The sequence below is a fragment of the Ictalurus furcatus genome, chromosome 25 (genome assembly GCF_023375685.1).
Source record: "Ictalurus furcatus strain D&B chromosome 25, Billie_1.0, whole genome shotgun sequence".
Classification (NCBI taxonomy): Eukaryota; Metazoa; Chordata; class Actinopteri; order Siluriformes; family Ictaluridae; genus Ictalurus; species Ictalurus furcatus.
The window spans coordinates 12,790,212-12,808,380 of record NC_071279.1 but is presented as its reverse complement, the minus strand read 5'-3'; the positions used below and the strand labels follow the sequence as shown (position 1 = coordinate 12,808,380).

General features: G+C 42.0%; 3 protein-coding genes across 9 annotated transcripts in view; 2 read left to right on the top strand and 1 right to left on the bottom strand.

The window, feature by feature from the left end:
* Positions 1-46: 46 nt before the first annotated feature.
* On the top strand, positions 47-5,875 carry slc10a4 (solute carrier family 10 member 4). The gene is made up of 3 exons (XM_053614383.1): positions 47-303; positions 579-789; positions 4,189-5,875. The coding sequence occupies exons 1-3, from the start codon at positions 62-64 to the stop codon at positions 4,729-4,731; spliced, it is 996 nt and encodes a 331-aa protein (XP_053470358.1). The 5' UTR covers positions 47-61; the 3' UTR covers positions 4,732-5,875.
* An 825-nt stretch (positions 5,876-6,700) lies between these two features.
* zar1 (zygote arrest 1) lies at positions 6,701-8,437 on the top strand. Its single transcript, XM_053614252.1, has 4 exons — positions 6,701-7,384; positions 7,716-7,808; positions 7,885-7,959; positions 8,031-8,437. Exons 1-4 carry the CDS (start codon positions 6,707-6,709, stop codon positions 8,172-8,174), a joined length of 990 nt encoding a protein of 329 aa, XP_053470227.1. The 5' UTR covers positions 6,701-6,706; the 3' UTR covers positions 8,175-8,437.
* A 1,711-nt stretch (positions 8,438-10,148) lies between these two features.
* fryl (furry homolog, like) overlaps positions 10,149-18,169 on the bottom strand; it is a 97,519-nt gene continuing 89,498 nt past the window's right edge. For all 7 annotated transcript variants that reach the window (XM_053614631.1, XM_053614625.1, XM_053614626.1 and 4 more), the window contains 4 exons: positions 16,909-16,977; positions 12,843-12,953; positions 12,077-12,270; positions 10,149-11,564 (listed from right to left, as the gene is read on the bottom strand). In XM_053614631.1, coding sequence (XP_053470606.1) covers positions 11,279-11,564; positions 12,077-12,270; positions 12,843-12,953; positions 16,909-16,977 — 660 coding nt within the window. In that variant the 3' untranslated portion in view covers positions 10,149-11,278. The remainder of the gene's footprint in view (positions 11,565-12,076; positions 12,271-12,842; positions 12,954-16,908; positions 16,978-18,169) is intronic.

Below are 18,169 nucleotides of genomic sequence, written 5' to 3'. Positions count from 1 at the left end.
CTGGGACTCGCCGCTGAGCCACAGCATGAACGTGTTCGTGGGCTTCACCCTGTGCTTCACCATGCTCGGGCTCGGCTGCACGGTGGAGATCAGTCAGATGGGCGAGCACGTGCGCAGACCGGTCGGGGTGCTACTCGCGGCTATCTGCCAGTTCGCCATCATGCCGCTGGTGGCCTTCCTGCTGGCGCTCGCCTTCTCTCTGGACGACGTGGCCGCAGTAGCGGTGCTGCTGTGCGGCTGCTGCCCGGGGGGCAACCTCTCTAACCTCATGACCCTGCTGATCAATGGCGAGATGAACCTCAGGTAGACAACACACCCCTCTCCTCCAAGTTTTCTTCTTCTTCTTCCCATCATCATCATCATTACTATTATTGTTATTATTACAATTATTAGTAGTAGTAGTGTTTTGGATAATGGGCAAATTTTAGACAAAACAGCTAAAAAAATGTGTCCACTAACGAAGCTACTTATAATGTATTTAAAGTTTATTTTCACGGTACAACACAACTCATAATTTAGGTCATAGCGTACCAGCCTGGCATCATTTGTAATGTGTGTGTGTGTGTGTGTGTTGACAGTGTTTTAATGACCATCTCGTCCACGGTGCTGGCGCTGCTGCTCATGCCCCTGTGTTTGTGGCTGTACAGTCGCGCGTGGATCGACACGCCGGTGGTGCAGCTGCTGCCGCTGGGCGCCGTCACTCTCACCGTCTGCAGCACACTGATCCCCATCGGACTCGGGGTCGCGCTCAGGTCCCGGTTCCCCCGCGCCGCTGACATCGTGCTCAAGGTAACATCCGACACGTCAAACAGGCTCAGGGCCACGTCCCAAACCGGGTACTGCTGTAGGTTCACTAAATAGTACAACAGAATAGTATGGCCACCATACACAGGTACTGACTGAATATTGCACCTGTCGTCTGGTGTGCACATAATGACTGCGTGGAATCCTGGAGAAAGCTGAGTATTTAATATGTATTATCCAATATGCTATATACACTGTATGCTACAGGTACCCCACAAGACCTGCTGTTTTGGAGATGCTCTGACCCAGTCCTCTAGCCATCACAATTTGTCCCTTGTCAAAGTCACTCTGATATGCTTGCCCATTTTTCCTTGGCATGCTTCCAACACATCAACTTCAAGAACATAGTTGCCTAATATATCCCACTCCTTGATAGGTGCCATTATAACGAGATGATCGACGTTATTCACACCACCTGTGAGTGGATTTAATCTTATGGCTGATCAGTGTATGTTCAAACGTTTGTGGACACTTGACCATCACATGATCCATATGTTCCTGTTGAACATCCCATTCCAGATTTTGTGTCCACTTTGCACTCGGAGTTCTAGTTCATCCAAAAAGTGTTCAGAGGGGTTGAGGTGAGGACTCTGTGCAGGCCACTCGAGTTTTTTCAGTCCAACCTTAACACACCATGGATTCATGGAGCTCGCTTCGTGCACAGGTGCATCGTCATGCTGGAACAGGTTTGGGCCTCTTAGATCCAGTGAAGGGAAACTGTAAAGCTTGGGGAAGAAGCATGTATGGGTGTGATGGTCAGGTGTCCACACACACACTTTGTGTATATTGCTAATGAATTTGGTGAATATTGTTATATATTAATCGGCAGTGGATATTGTCTATTTTATTTGGAATATGTACTCTTTTAAGTTTTTAATTTATCTTTATACACTTTATACACAGCACTGTTAAATTCCAGATTCTGACTAGAAGGTGCTGATAAATTTTCTACAACGGCACACCTCTGACTTTACTATTGGCTGTAATTCAAATGACAGGTTTAGTCTATATTAATGAACTAGTTCTATTTCGTAATCATTTTTTATATAGTTACATCCAATTCACACTTGTATGGCCACATGAACAGATTTTTAAAACAAATAAACAACAGAAAAAAGTCTCATTCATATGGGAAAGTTTTCTGTAAGTCCATTTTTATTTTGCATTTATTTTTTGTTTAGATTATTTTCTCCAATGTCGTTCCTTCCTAACATACAGAAAAAAAGCTGTTCTGACACAAATCTTCAGGATAGAGGACTTTGTGGTTTCTCAGTAACATTATTTATGTAATTAACTCCGACATAGAGGAGAAAGATGGGAAGTTGTAGTTCTGATCAGAAATTCATGAGTAGGTCACATCCCAGCACTGTCAAGCTGCCACTGCTGGGCCCTTGAGCAAGGCCCTTAACCCTCAACTGCTCACCTGTATAAAGGAGATAAATGTAAGTTGCTCTGGATAAGAGTGTCTGCCAAATACCATAAATGTAAAATATTATTATTATTATTATTATTATTGTTGTTATTATTATTATTAATGATAAAAAGAAAAAGGCTGATGAGAAACAACTGATGTTATAAAGTAAGTGATAACCAGAAATAACTTATATCACAGACAAATATATATATATATATAAATTTAACTATAAACATTTAGAAATTGCATCTGTCTTTTATGAATAAAAAATGGTTAGAGTTGGCAAATTGCTGAGTTATAAGAAGAAGAATACACTACAGGGTGTGCTGTTATTGGAAAATATTCAACTTTATCATGAATTATTTTGATATAACAGAACGCGCCATCATTTTTTATTCTTAATTTATACATCATGTGATGGTCTGTAAAGCACTTACACAAGATATGCTTGTTATCTCATATTAGGCACTTCACATGACCCAGATCCTTAAGGTTGTCCCATTTGTTGGACAAATGATGACCTAAGAAAGTACTTTTCAATACACATGAATGAACCGTTCTTCTGGTCATCTTGACAAATCAATCACAATCCAACAGACCTTTATGTTTAAGGAATAATGAAAATAGCTATACTTAGGATTAAGTTAGTACCCTAAACATGAACTGCACATGCACACAGTTCAGGTAATAGTAATGCAGTAATGCAGTAAACTAGACAGGAGCCTTGGGACAGAAATGATGTTCAAAACTGAACAAGAGTTTCTTCTTTCAGTTAATTTTATCAACAGACAGCTTGATAAGGGCCTGGTGGTCAATGACAGATAGAGAGAGGGATGGAACGAAAGAAGGAAGAGCAGAGTGATAAAGGGAATTAAGATGTGTGTGTTTGTGTGTTTTACAGGGTAAGGGGTGGAGGGGTGGAGGAGAGCGCTGTAAATTAAAGGGAGTGGATAAAAGCAGGCGGCACGGTCACTCTGATGGCTCTGCTCAATGTCCTCTGATAAACAGCGCCGACTCAGACGTACATATATAAATCTGTTATGCTAAAGTTTTTAATCAGGGGCATCTTTTTTATTTGCTTCAACCCATTTTATAGATTGAATGGGAACATATGGAGGCTGTCCCATATAGACAGCCTAAAGATGGCTGCAGATGTTCTTCCTTGGATAGCCTTAGGACTGCAATTGTTAAGAACAGTTTTTCGCACTCAAGTCTCCATCACTGAACAGTTAATGGCTTAATAGAATAGATTCATAAGTTGCTCATAAGTTAAATAAGCTAAATTCCTGTTAATACAATGAGCACTTTTTTGACTATACACTACACAGCTAGAGAAGGGAAATATTTATATTCGCATTATTCGGCGTCACCCAGATGAGGATGGTTCCCTTTTGAGTCTGGTTCCTCTCAAGGTTTCGTCCTTATATATTTCTGTAAAGCCGCTTTGTGACAACGTTAGTTACAGTTACATTTATATAGCGCTTGTCTAGACGCTCAAAGCACTTTATATAGTATGGGGGGTGATCTCCTCAACCACCACCAGTGCGTAGCATCCACCTGGATGATGCGACAGCAGTCATTGATAAAAGCACTATTACAAATAAAATTGAATTGAATTTTGGTGCATATTAAATTAAAGTATCATCAAAAGTTCTAATTTGTTTACAAATTCAATACAGTATTGCTGGTAGTTCGTTACAAGCCTGTATATGATGATGCATATCATGTATCAATAAGAAAAGCTTGTTAAGGAATCGTTAAAAAATATCTTTAAAATATTGTGATATAATATTTTTGTCATATCGCCCACCTCTAAATAGTGATATACAATAATAAAATGTAACAGTGAGAAACCAGGTTGGAGATCAGATAGATATAAATCACTGTAAGAGTTCTGGGTTTGTATCAAATAAAAGTTAGCTAAGTTCCTTTCTTAGCGTTTTTACCTGTCGCTCGCGTTTATCCACCAGGTGTCGCTGTGGTTGATGCTCATCACACTGGTGCTGCTCTTCATCATGACGGGTCTCATGCTGGGGCCCGAACTGCTAGCAACCATCCCCCCCGCGGTGTACGTAGTAGCCGTGCTCATGCCGATGGCGGGATACGCAGCAGGCTACGGGCTGGCCGTGTTCTTCTCTCTACCTCCCAACAGCTGCCGCACTGTATCACTAGAGACGGGCTGCCAGAACGTCCAGCTCTGCACGGCCATCCTGAAGCTGGCTTTCCCTCCACAGCTCATGGGGGCAATGTACATGTTCCCGCTGCTCTACGCACTCTTCCAGGCAGCCGAAGCTGCCGTCATCATCCTGGTGTATCGCGTGTACAGAAGCGAGGTGCTTCGCAAGCAGGACCTGAATGGAGGGGACGATAATGACACCAGCATCACGTACAAGAGAATGGAGGAGGAAGAAGACGGGCCGTTTGACACGGCGTACGGTTCGGTTACCGTAAACAATCCCAACTCCATTGAGCTGGAGACACAGGGAGGGACAGGAAGCCCAACACCTGTGTAGAAGACACACACGCACACACACACACACAAAAATGGGACATCACTGTGAACAGATGCTTGAACTGTGCAATACATTGTGACATTCCTTTGTTCACTGTTTTTATGCCAATTGCTTAATCACTGCTGAAGTATTATAGCTGTATTGCAGATTTGGTTCCTCATTACCCCATCATTGGTAATATAGCCTTTAAGAGCTCTGAAGCCTTTCATCCAAAACGAGACCTAATAAACACACTGCACGTTTCAGAACAATGGAATAGATATACAGCTTGAACCTTAACCTTGGGCTAATCGCGCATATATCAACAATGATCCTTCTTCAGTGACAATCTGTGCTTAGGCTTACTTCGAGTGGAACAGATAACCCTTTCCTGGGAATTCATATATTCATATTCCTAAATGCTCATTATGCCACTGTAATGACACTTATAAATATGATCAAATATAAAGAATTCATCTTTAGGACTCTTCAAATAAACGCCTTATACAGAATCTCAGTAATAAAGTCACAGGCCAGGAGGAACCTCCATATGCACTACTGTTATCCAGAGTCAATGTCTGGACAGTGGGATTCTTAAGTACTAAGTAAGGTGTATAAAGGAGTTTATAAAGATGTTCAGCACTTCTTTTGTTAAAATACAGAACTGACCTGACTTTATATGCTTACCGCAAATGGGATAAGGGAGTCAGGAACGTATACTGTTAATAAAAGCATCACATTGCCCAGCTCTATGCTGTCGTGTGTTGTGTGTAGTGCCCAGCTCTAAGCTGTCGTGTGTTGTGTGTAGTGCCCAGCTCTATGCTGTCGTGTGTTGTGTGTAGTGCCCAGCTCTATGCTGTCGTGTGTTGTGTGTATTCTGTACACTCCAGGGCATGGGTTCTCAGTAACGTTTGTGCAGCCAGGGAGATCTTTAACTAGAAATAAATTCCACTGACCCCTCTGAACAAACATAATCGAACTATTTGATCGTTAGGGTCATTACCTTTTTTTGAACAGATTACAATGGGGTCAGTCTGAGCTGACATTATTAATAAAGGTTTAGATTTAACCTTGTTCAGTTCATTCACTTTGAGAAGGTATACTGTTTATACGCTATAACTAAACTCAGTACATTGCAGGATTTCATCAATATACTGTACTGTATATCCCCCACTATGCTTTAAGGCATGATTTATATTTAAAGAAAGCCTAAGGGGGGGGGGGGGGGGGGGGGGGGTTTGGGGGGAGGGACTCTACCACACTACTTTTGGGACAAATGTGTGGTTTTGGATGTACTACTTACACGATATAGTCAAAAGTATGTGGACACCTGAGCATCCCATTCCAGATGTAGTCTCTCCTGTGCTGTTATAATAAGCTCGACTCTTCTGGGAAGGCTTTCCACTAGATTTTGGAGCATTTCTGTTTGGATTTTGTTCATTGAGCTATAAGAGCGTTAGTGAGGTCAGAAACTGATGTTAAGAAGTGAGGAGGTCATTCCAGTTCATCCTAAAAAGTGTTCAGAGGGGTTGAGGTCAGGACTCTGTGCAAGACACTCAAGTTCTTTTACCCCAACCTTAACACACCATGTCTTCATGGAGCTCGCTTTGTGCACAGGATCATCGTCATGCAGGAACAGGTTTGGGCCTCTTAGTTCCAGTGAAGACAAGCTGTAATACTACAGCATATAAAGACATTCAATATAGTTGTGTGATTGTAACTTTGTGGTTACAGTTTGGAGAAGAAGCACATATGGGTGTAAAGGTCTACCAAACATGTATTAACCCATGTGAAAGGTTAAATAAAGCTGCAGTGCAGGTGTGTGCTTGTTTGTTTATTAGAGTAAGATGATAGTTCCTGTGTTGATGCAGGAAGTCAGAGTTAATTGGCTGTAATTGTGCACCTGACCCTAATTAACGCGCTTCTCTCTCCGCCTACTTAACTTGCCCTTATCCGCGCCGTAAAGTGGCTAAGCGGAAAAAAATCATAATAATAAATGAATAAAATGGCTACGTACGGAGACGAATCACTCGACAGCTACGTCTACTCCTCGTACAACCCTTACTCGTACAGATGCCCGAAGCCTAAGAGCTGGCGGCAGAAGAGCTACCTGAGCGCGTACGGCGACGGAGAGAGCTATTTCGATAACTACCACCGCGCGCAGCTCAAATCCATCCTGTCGCAGATCAACCCGAACCTCACACCGCGCCTGCGCAAAGCCAACACCAAAGACGTGGGCGTACAGGTGAACCCGAAGGCCGACGCCTCGGTGCAATGCTCGCTTGGACCGCGCACTTTGGCTGCACGCTGGAGGGACGCAGTGCGCAGGCGCAGACCGGATGGCCAGACTCCAGGCAGCCCGGTGAGCCCCGGGGTTCGGTTCCCGCGCACGCAGGCCGTGTACTCCCCGATCGCCATGCGGGGACTCGCGGCTCTTCTGCAGGACCAGGAAGATAATGATGACGATGAAGAGGAGCAGAAGCGCGAAGGAGGAACAGAAGAGGCCGAGAGCACAGACAAGGGCGAGGAGCTGGAAGAGGGTGTGGAGGGAAAAGAACCAACAAAGCTTAGTCCTGGTAAAAACGATGATGAAAGCGAGCAGATAAAAGTGGATGAGGAGAATGAGAGAAGCGTTCAGGGTGAGCCCAAGTCCAAGGGGAGAGTGCGCTTCCAGGTGAGCTGCTTTAGATGTTTGGTCCAGGTGGATCCTGTTCTTGGTGAAACATGCTTTATTTAGATTTGCAAATCAAAGTTCTTTCCATGACCTGTTGAATCCATGTATCTTGCTTAAAGGTACACGTCCTGCTGAAATGCTCGAATAGCTACAGACTGCCAGATCTTTCAGGTTACTTGTAACATAAGATGGCAGTATCTCAGGAAACCCCCAGGTCTCAAGACTTTGGTCGAGAGTTGATGTCCAGTATTGTCTTGGAACTGTAGTTACATGGCGCTACCTGCTGTCTACCTGCACACTCCCTAACCACCACCTCTCCTCCTGATTTTAGTTTTTGGAACAGAAGTATGGCTACTACCACTGCAGAGACTGCAACCTTCGCTGGGAGAGCGCTTACGTGTGGTGTGTTCAGGGCACCAACAAGGTAGCAGCAGGATTTATTTCCACCTCCATTTGTTGTGTGGCCATAAGCATTTCAGAAATGTTGTCCTGCCTTACAGGTTTATTTCAAGCAGTTTTGCAGAACGTGCCAGAAGGCTTTCAACCCATACCGGGTAGAGGACATAACCTGTCAGGTAAGCTGACCACCTTAATGCTTTCTTTTTAAAAGCTTGATCAGAGAGATTGTCAATTTTTCTTGTTTCAGAGCTGCAAGAAGGCGCGCTGTACATGTCCAGGAACAGCACGCCATGTGGATCCTAAACGGCCACACCGACAAGACCTGTGTGGTCGCTGCAAAGGCAAACGACTCTCTTGCGACAGCACCTTCAGTTTTAAGTACATCATCTAGTGCATTTCTCTGATCCCTGCACACAATCCATCCCAGTGGCGGTTCACTGCTGTTATAACTATAATGCTTAGGCAAGGATCTCTGCTATCCTCGTCCTCTACCAGGGACAACCTTGGAGACTGAAGCTGTAGTCTTGAAGGGGGAGGCCTTGTACCAGTGCCAAAGACTGGAATGGTTTTTGTTTTCGTTCACTTGTGTTGAACAGAGTTCCTAGTAGTGAACCATTTTTTTGGAAAAGTGAAAATAAATCTGAATCAACAGCAGCACTGGTGCTTTGTGTGGTGGCTTATTTATTTTAATAAAAGAAAACTTAAATGCAATAACTTTACCAAGTTTCTGTTAACCAACAATGTCGTCTCTATTAAAAGGTGGTCTCCTGACCCTAATTTGGTTGATGCATTGCAAAACCTGATTAAGGGCACCTGGTTACTGGCACATTTCACATTGTAGTCCCACCCCTTTTTTTGTTTTGTTTTTTCTTTTAAATTTTATTAAATGCTTGGCTGGTTTTAGTGGGAACTGGCTTCTGCCCTGGAAGTATGGCTTGTTCTCCATTTGAGAACATGTGGCTGATCCATGTGTGATGAACGAAGTATGTGTGTCATGCCAAATAACTGCTAGTTGAAAAATGAACTCTTAACCAGCTGGCAGAGGCAACCAGGGGCTTTATATTTTAGATTACAACATCCTGATCATGAATTTGTCAGGCTACACAAGAGAAATGTTTGGCCACTTTTGCCTATGGCACCCATGAAAGCATGTGAAAAATTTTAATAAATAAAGGACACCAATTACTTTCTCATTCTTTCAGGGGAGGGAAAAAAATCACGAGTGACAAGTTTTCATGTGGGCTTATGAATTTTTGTGCACCTGACTTGGATAAAACAAAGTTACTGAATTAATTCATCTTCAGTAAGCACCACATGCTTCCATATTGGTCTTATTTTCCTGTGAGATTAATAGGTAGCAGGATTACATGATTTCAGTTCTGATGCACACCTCTACTCCAGAGTGTCTGTAACCCATCATATTTTTACAGTGAATATCAGGTAAGTGGTTTTTCCCTCCCTGTTGTTTTGATGTAAACTTGATCATCTCAAAGATATACTGCAAAACTTCTTACACTTTCACTTAACCACACAGTGCAGATAATGTGTTTTATACATTCATGTTGAACTGCACTTTAAATATCTATTTATTCAACATGTGTAGTTCATTTTGTTTTAGCCCACAAGTGTAGCTTAGTGTAACTGTATAGTTGCTTTTAATCACAATGCTTTGGGGAACGAATAAACACACCCACACAAAGAGAGAGCAAAGGAGACAGCTATGTTCTATTTGCTTTTTATTTAATCAGGACAGGGTAAGGCAGGTGAGTGAGATGACAAAGAGGGGGAAAAAAAGGAACATGAGAAAAAAATTGGATAATGCACCTCTAAATAAAAACTATTTTCTCCAGGTAAATAATATATCCATTAAATAATTAAGAACAGCATCCAAAATGTACCAGACAAGCAACAGAAAGAAGTTCTGTAAGGAATGAGTACAGTGACTTTAAAAAAGAAAAAAAGTGCCGTGACACTGTCATGTCCCTCCAACGCTGTAAGGAAGCGCTTCGTGTTGTGTGGCCAAGCGAAAATGAAGCACAGTGCTTTTAAAAAAGCGCAGCGGAGCCAACAACAACCCATCATCAGTGCAGCCCTGAGTCTGGGAGATTACACCGAGCCAACATGGATGACCACCGGCCCCCAGTTTCCTCCCTCAGCAGGGACTTTAAAGCATGGCGTCGGCAGAAGACTGCGAGCCAACGTGAAGATCACAGTGGAGATTAAGGAATGCATATGTCCAAGCACAGCTGGGAAAAGGCAAGAGAGCGTCATCCGCTCCCAGCCACACTCGCTGGTTAAAAGAAAAAGCTGAACATTAGATCTGTGTATCTAGGGCAGAGAGGTTTGTTAGTGACTCTTACAGCTGTTTTTTTTTTTGTTTTTTTAAACATTTTTATTTATCGATTTATTTTTTTTTGCATTAGCTTCATACTCTATTCTGGTTGAACAGTGCATTACACAAATGTACAAGGGAAAAAATACTGCTTTTACACTATACATTTCTCTAAAATATATACAGAGTACAATAAGTTATTGACATTTCCATAATGAGTTGCAGCCAGTTTGCACTGTGTGCGCATTTTAAGGTGCGAATGTGCATGTGAGAATGTGTGTGCAAGGATCGGCCGTACGCAACGCTCTCGCACACACTCACTAACACACACAAACGCACAGATGCCTCGTCACACGCGGAGTCTATGGTTGTCTACAGGCGGCTACTTATTTGGTTACAGAGTACGAGTTTTGTTAGAGCAACCCAGTGAAAGCTAAAGTTTCTGCTCGACGCAGGTCAATAAAGTTAATCCTCTCTTTATACAGAGTCTGAGGGGTCGAGCCCTCGCTTCTCAATTATACATTAAATACCATTTACATTTACAACCTAGGATTGTTAGCTCTAATAAAAAATATATTTCTCAAAAAATAGTTCTTGCAGTGCTTTCTCACTTTCTTAAGCATGCATTTGAAAACCTTTATCTTTTGTACTTGTTCTGTGTTGGATGACTAAAATATGACTTGTACACTGTTTCCATAGCAACCACACCACCAAACAACCGTTCATCTCAGTGCTCTACACTTTTTTTTTTTTTTTTTTTTTTTTTTTTTTTTAGACACACCAGAGGTCATAGGTCGTTCCGCTAAAGTTCCCAGTTTAGCATCATCATCATCACCTGATATCTCTTCCTCAGTCTGGTCATCAGTGCTTTACACAGCTGTTGCACGTTATCTCAGAGAAAGAACAAAAATTGGCAGGGAAAAGAAAAGGAAGAGGAATTTGTGTCTGTAGCACAGTTAAAGTCAATATAATCGTTGCACGCACACACACACACACACACACACACACACACACGCGCGCGCACACACACGTCCATTAGCCCTTTAAGGTGAAGTGCCAAGAAATACCCCAGCCCTTAGCCCCTCCCACTAAAGACACCGTACTTCGGCTCCCTGCTGGAACGCACTCGCTAGTCACTAGCCTAGACTTCTGACAAGGTCTTTTCACAGTCCTGAGCTGAGGACTGTATTGTGGGAGTTGATCTGGGTCTCAGGAGTGGGTGTTTGGTTGTAAATGTGGCTCTGGGAGCTCTGTGCCTGGCGTAAAGCCTCGCAGATCTGCAAGTTGAGCTCCATGAGGCGACCGCTGGCCTGAGACAGATCCCTGCTTGGCCCCACCACGGCTACACAACCCGTCTGACCCAGCGTCTGGTGACGGAAGTAGATATGCAGCAAGGTTTGCACTGCGTTATCCTTCTCACTGCCAAAAATGTCATTAGGCCACAAGCATCTGAGAAAAGAACAGGAGGGAGGAGAGAAAAGAAAAAAAAAATAGTATTGATCAGATTGTACACAGCATCCATTTTTTTTTCTTTTTGTGAATCAGAATGTTTTCTGGGCGAGGTACACTGATACAAACGCTACGAGACTAAATACAGCAAGTAGCAGCAGTCAAACTTCTCCACCGCCCCAAGTTTGTGTGCCACAAAACGTGACCTGAGACAGAGGGACAGTGAGTAAACCTTACAAATATGTGCGTTTATTAACTATAATGGTGTACCATTTATCACACAGACACGTTGCTCTGCAACTCCAGGCTACAATTAATGTAGTCAATGACATCACTGTGCGTAGTGGGAACCGTATAAATTGATCAACAATTTGAATCAAAGTCTGAACTTAACTCTGACTTGCTGCTTTCTTTGATTACGTGTGGATGTAAAGGCTTATTAAATGTTCTGTGAGAGCGATATGTTTTCAGTGACCTCAAGTTAGTGACTTGTCTTGAGTGTGTGTGTTCACCTAAAGGCTTTGACTTGTGCGAGGGCAGAACTGAAGTCTCGTGCTCGGAGGCTCTCGATCAGCGAATGGATAGCCGTCTCTGTGCTGGACTGCACTGCCGCAGACACGCTCACCCCCTCCTGTCCTTCGCTCAATAACTCCGCCTCTTTCAGACAGCTTTCCAAAATGGCGAGCTCCTCTGACATGTTGGTTACCTACAAAAACACAACCATTTCATACAGATACGGTGTAAAATTCTCTAACGACGAGCAGATTACTCGCTACAAACCTTTAGAAATTATACTGTTTTTATACTATATTTTTATTCTAATTATATTTGTACTGTGGCTTCTTCTACTGAGAACACACACCATGTGCAGTCTCTAAGGATCACTAACTTTGTTAACATCGATCTGTGATTAGATGAACGGCTTGGCCCAGCCCTGTAGTTAATCAGTCTTACTCGGAGAAATAATTTAGTTACAGCTACAGTCCGAGAGCTCTGAGCGCACAGACCTTACTTTACATCGCACTGACAAAATAACAATGCTATCAAATAAATGTACTAATTATTTAGAGTGGCCAGAAAGCTGGTGTCTGGCTTTTAATGCATTTATTTATTAAGCCTTCTTACATTTACATAATATAAAAACAAATTGAAAGTGTCTATATTATAAACTACAACAGGAAGGAGAAAGTGGTTAGCTAGTGGGTGGGTATTGGCATTCGTAGTCATTGTAATACTACACATCATACAACTTCCTCTGGCAGACACACACACACACACCTCGGCCTCTCTCTTTATGGTTTCCACTCTGCTAACGAGTTTGCAGTAGGCCTGAAAGAGCAGCAGCAGCTGAAAATGAAGCTTGTACAACCTCCGACACAGCTCCAGCTCCTACAGAGACACAGAACCAAACATTATTATCCTCATTACACTAACGGATATGTTTATTACAGTGAATAGCATGAGCAGCATGGCCACATAATCACAAGGATGGATTGGACGGATGGATGAATGGATGGATGGATGGATGGATGGATGGAGGTCCTGGGTTAGAGAGATGGATGGAAGAGTTAAAACCAAAAGGTTCTCAACCTCACATTGGGATTGCCTGAGATGCAGATGGGGGTCACATGGGATTTGTACCTACTGTAAATATGTTTATGTTTTTAAAAAAATTATCCAAGTTTAAATCAACCTAGGCTATTTATTTAATTTTGGAGTTTCTATGTCCAATTTGCACCAGACTGCAGCTTAAACTTATGAGATGGTAAGGTATGTTTATAATGATCTGATGGTCTGTACAAATAACTGCACGTACATCGAAGCCCGGAAACAACTGGTCGGTGCCCTGACACATTCCTGGTGTAAAATGAGCAATACACTAGTGAATCATCTGTTTGAGGCGGGGTTCAGAGTCCTTGGGTGTATCGAATAAAAATACTGATCCAGGCTGGATGCAATAGCTGATGCGCACGGTTTCGACTACCGTCGTCTGATCTCAATAAGCTGCAGTGTGAAAGCAGTCCTCAGTGACTACAGATTCATAACATCTGGTTAAACGTACAAAATAAAGAGCGTGTACAATTATTCCTCTGTAATATATGACAATCAAACGTGATGTGTTACCCTGCAAGAATACAAATATGTGTGAAAGTGTTTACTATACTACAACTGCAGTAAAACTGAATCATAAACGTTATGAAGTCATGTGCATTTCTTTACAGTAATGCAATGTAAATTTTCAACTAGTATAAAACAATAAATAAGTTCAGGCATATTAACAGTCCAAAAAGGTTGAGAAACCTCGAGTTAACCCCCATTCTGCAGGTAGCGCATGGACAGAAAGCCTGGACTGAGCATGCTCACTAATCAACGTTAATCATGATTAGGAAATGCCATGGCAATGAGCGGTCTGCAACTAAGTCAATGTTAGAGCGTAGTTGCCGAATATCTAGAGCGAAAGAGCAAAGAAAAGGAAGGACTAGTAATGAAAAAGCAGAATCGGTATAATGTATATTACAGTTTCATGTCTATTCAGGTCTACTATTCTCCTTTCCGTAACCCACACACACACACCCAGTAACACTATCATTAGCAAATGTGTGCAGAAGTAGCTAAGGGCAACAAAACAAAACAAAATCCATTTAGGGCAAGGAATTGATAGATGAAAATGGGAATATAACTATGTAAAGTTTGTAGCAGTAAGAGATAAGAGTCAGAGGCGGACTGTGGTTCAAAACTCTGATTGGTGTAAAACGATTTGCTTAACATGTTTGTGTTTATAATGAATGGATGGAATGATCAGTGTTGTTTTGCCACAATGACATGATTACGGAAAGGTCAAGAATACAAGAACCACTTACTGCTAGAATCTCCATTTGCTAAGCAAGAGGGAGAACAGGTCACCATACAGAACAAAAAGAAGGAGACGAAGAATAAAAAACATTAGTCAGAGTATAACTTCCAAACCACAGAGAGAGAGAGAGAGAGAGAGAGAGAGAGAGAGATAGAGAGAGAGAGAGAGAGAACAAACAGTGCAGAGGACTTGATCATTATCAGAAAAAAGATCACAGCAAGATACGTGAAATTAAAATTAAGAAAGCCGAGTCTCACAGACGATCATGACGTACATCTTCTTTGGCAAAAATAACAACAAACAGTGGAAGCAGAACAGACAACACACCCGAAGAGAGATAGAGATTTACAGAGAGGAAAAAAATCCCTGGAAAGGAAATTGAAATAGTGATGCTGATATTGAAGTGATATTGAGGTGTACGTGACCGCTGCAGGTTCAATAAGTAAGTAAACATAAAGAAATACAATAAAAAAATGTGAATGTGTGTGTGTTTGTACAAAAAAATTTATGTATTAAAAATGATAAATACTTGTTTTCGCCTTTCCATTATGGGTTATTGTGTGTAGGTCTAATGGCCAAAACAGTCAACTGAATCCATTTTAAATTAAATCTATAAAGAGTTAAAAATTATTAAATATATAAATTATATATCTATATTATATTTGCTTTTATCTTACAAAAAAACAAAACACACACACACACACACACACACACCAACAAATCTTGCTTATTCATGCAGGAGTAATACAGTTAGGCTGATTCCAAAATGGCTTCCTATTTACTATATATGCTCACTACATAGGATAAAACATGATGATGGTCGGTGATGTAGAACCGATGTAATGATAATGAGCCTTTATTGGTCACAGCACAGTGAAATTCTTTTCTCCACATTCCAGGAAGTTGGGGTCAGAGCGCAGGGTCAGCCATGATACAGCGCCCCTGGAGTACAGAGGGTTAAGGGCCTTGCTCAAGGGCCCAACAGTGGCAGCTTGGGGTTTGACCTTCTAATCAGTAACCCAGAGCCTTACCCACCAAGCCACCACTGCCTTACACATGATGTAGTATCGTATATTCAATACAGAATGCAATGTAACACATCACAGACAAAAAGTGTGTCCTATAATGCCTCCTGGAAGTGAATTAATCAGAAAATGGATAAGCAGTCAAAAAATGAAGTGTGGCATAAACGACATGCATTAATTTAGAGACAGGTTTTTAAGTGCATGTGTTAGTAACACTTTCATTAGGCTTCAAACAGAAAAAAAAAAAAAACCCTAATACATTAAGCCTCTCAGCAGACATGGGGGGAAAATAAAATCATAAAGCAGGCAATAAAAAAACAAAACGGCGATGTTTCAAGATGCTTAAGGAATTGATTTGTAATTGTCGGCGAGGCATGCAGAATGAAAATGAAATTGTGAGGTCTGTAGACATTTCCACCCTTCATCTTTAAGAGTCAGTGATAAATTCACAGCTGCATGTGTCTGACTGTCTCTTAATAGATTGTTTCAGGATTCACACCCAATAACAATTATAATCTGAAGAACAGAAAATGAAATGAGGTAGGGAGGAAGATGAGACACTACAAGATTAAAAGTATGCACTTATTTAGTTTTCTGTTTTCAGAAAAGATTAACGTGCAACATTTTGGCCTGGTTTATATTTCTGCGGGTTGTATTTGCGTCATGACACAGAGAGGAGGTTTATGTGTATGTACTGTACGCATGGTTCTCAGACACACTTACATGCTCTTGCATAACTGAGCGTCACGTGTATTTATGGGGCTGTTTGTCCAGGGGCTTTCATGTGAGCGCTGACTGGTTGGCGGAGGTGTGTCCACGTTATGTTATGACTTGCTAATGTTGTGATTTCTTCTGTTGGTTTTAATCAAGGGTTTCAGAGTAAAACTAGGTTCACACTAGTGAGTGGCAAAGTGAAGACAATCATTGATTTTATATGAACGCGCGATTCCTTCTCTAAAAACCTCCGTGTTGGTTTCTCAGAGTGGAGTTGTTTAAAAAAACGTCCCTGATAAAACTCTCCAAACAGACAGCTACAAATAAACAGAATGAGTGAACAGATCAGGTTGTTCATTTGACACTGCCCCCTAGTGGACATCTTGACGTTGAGTGCAAGTATAAAGACTTACATTTACATTTACGGAATTTGACCGACTTACATTAATCTCATTTATACGACTGAGCAGTTGAGGGTTAAGGGCCTTGCTCAAGGGCTCAAGGGCCTTGCTCAAGGGCCCAACAGTGGCAGCTTGGTAGCGCTGGGATTTGAACTCACGACCTTCCAATCAGTAATCCAGCATCTTAACCACTGGGCTAGCCCACCCTCCAGACTTCATCCTTTGTGAGGGTCAACTCCACGCACAACCCCCTGACGTGCTCGCAAAACACACTCTGGCAGAAGTATAACCCAGGCCTTGCTCTCTGCTATACGACGATGAGCCAGTGCAGATCTGGGGGTGTGTATTACCTGAGCTTGAGTGGTTGGTCGACGGCTGCTGTCTTTATCACCAAAGGTCTTTCTGCAGTTCTCTAACCACTGTGGAGAAAGAAACAATATGGCGGGGGTGGGGGGGGGGGGGGTGGGGGGGAAGAGTAGCAATTAAATTAAAAGATTAGACCATTCGCATCTGCAGGAGGTTCAGCCAAGCAGCCATACACAACAGTATGTGCAACAGTAACAGCACCATATCACCACACTCGTAATTATGAAGGAGGCCCATTTATAAGAAAGGGAAGATAGTCCGTGTGTCAGATTTTCCGCTAAGAAACTTTACCGGACAAACTGGAGAGAAAAAAAAATCGAATTTCGGTGTTTATTTTGCACTAGTACACAATAGTTAATGTGATAACAACAACAACAACAAAATCAAGTCAAACGAAAGCTAAAAGTATACTGCCTACATTTTCTTTTCCACACTATTCAAAATAAAAACGGCAGTCGTGGTATTAGCGTCTAATAAAAACAAACATTCAAAACGAAAACAGGGCGCAGCAAAACGTTACGTTTGCCACATATATTTTTGTTTATGAAGAGATATTAAAATACCAAAAAATCATATAATTTCCCACGCTAATCTGAAGTGAAATCGAATGTGTCCAGTGTTTCTCTGCAGGTTACTAAGGTAGATGTGTGTGTGCGCGTGTGTTGTAAATCTGAACAGAGCAGAAGTAGGCATACTAAATAGATCTGTTTTAGTGCAATGAGAAGAGAGGCCCGATATTCCAATGCGTCTCATCCTATTCCGTAACCCTCCCATCAGCTCACTCCTTTAATTTCTCTGTTCCCCTCCCCTTTAGCCATATAACTGATTAGGGAGCTCGCTGGGGCTATTCTTAGCTTCCAAATGTGATTGCTGGGAGGGTGCTAGCGGAAACCCATGCTGGCTAAATTCACTCACATCCTGAGATACCGAGATGATTTGATGCCGTGAGCTACGACTACAGAGGTGACCATGGTATTTAATATTTATCTGCCTGCTTTATTCTCTCGCTCTTAAACTCTGGTCTAAAAATCCAGAAAGCATGGAAGACCATTTAAGCAACAACAGACAGGCAGTACAAGACAACTGTAACAACCTTGAACATGGAGTTTGCTTGAGGGTCAAAAAGATCTATGACCTTTTGTAAACACACGGTGAAGTATGTTATAGTGTGGTGTTTGAAGCTGTTCTGACGAGACAGAGCAAATTTTGTGGACATGAATGGGTCTATATTTATATTATGCACAG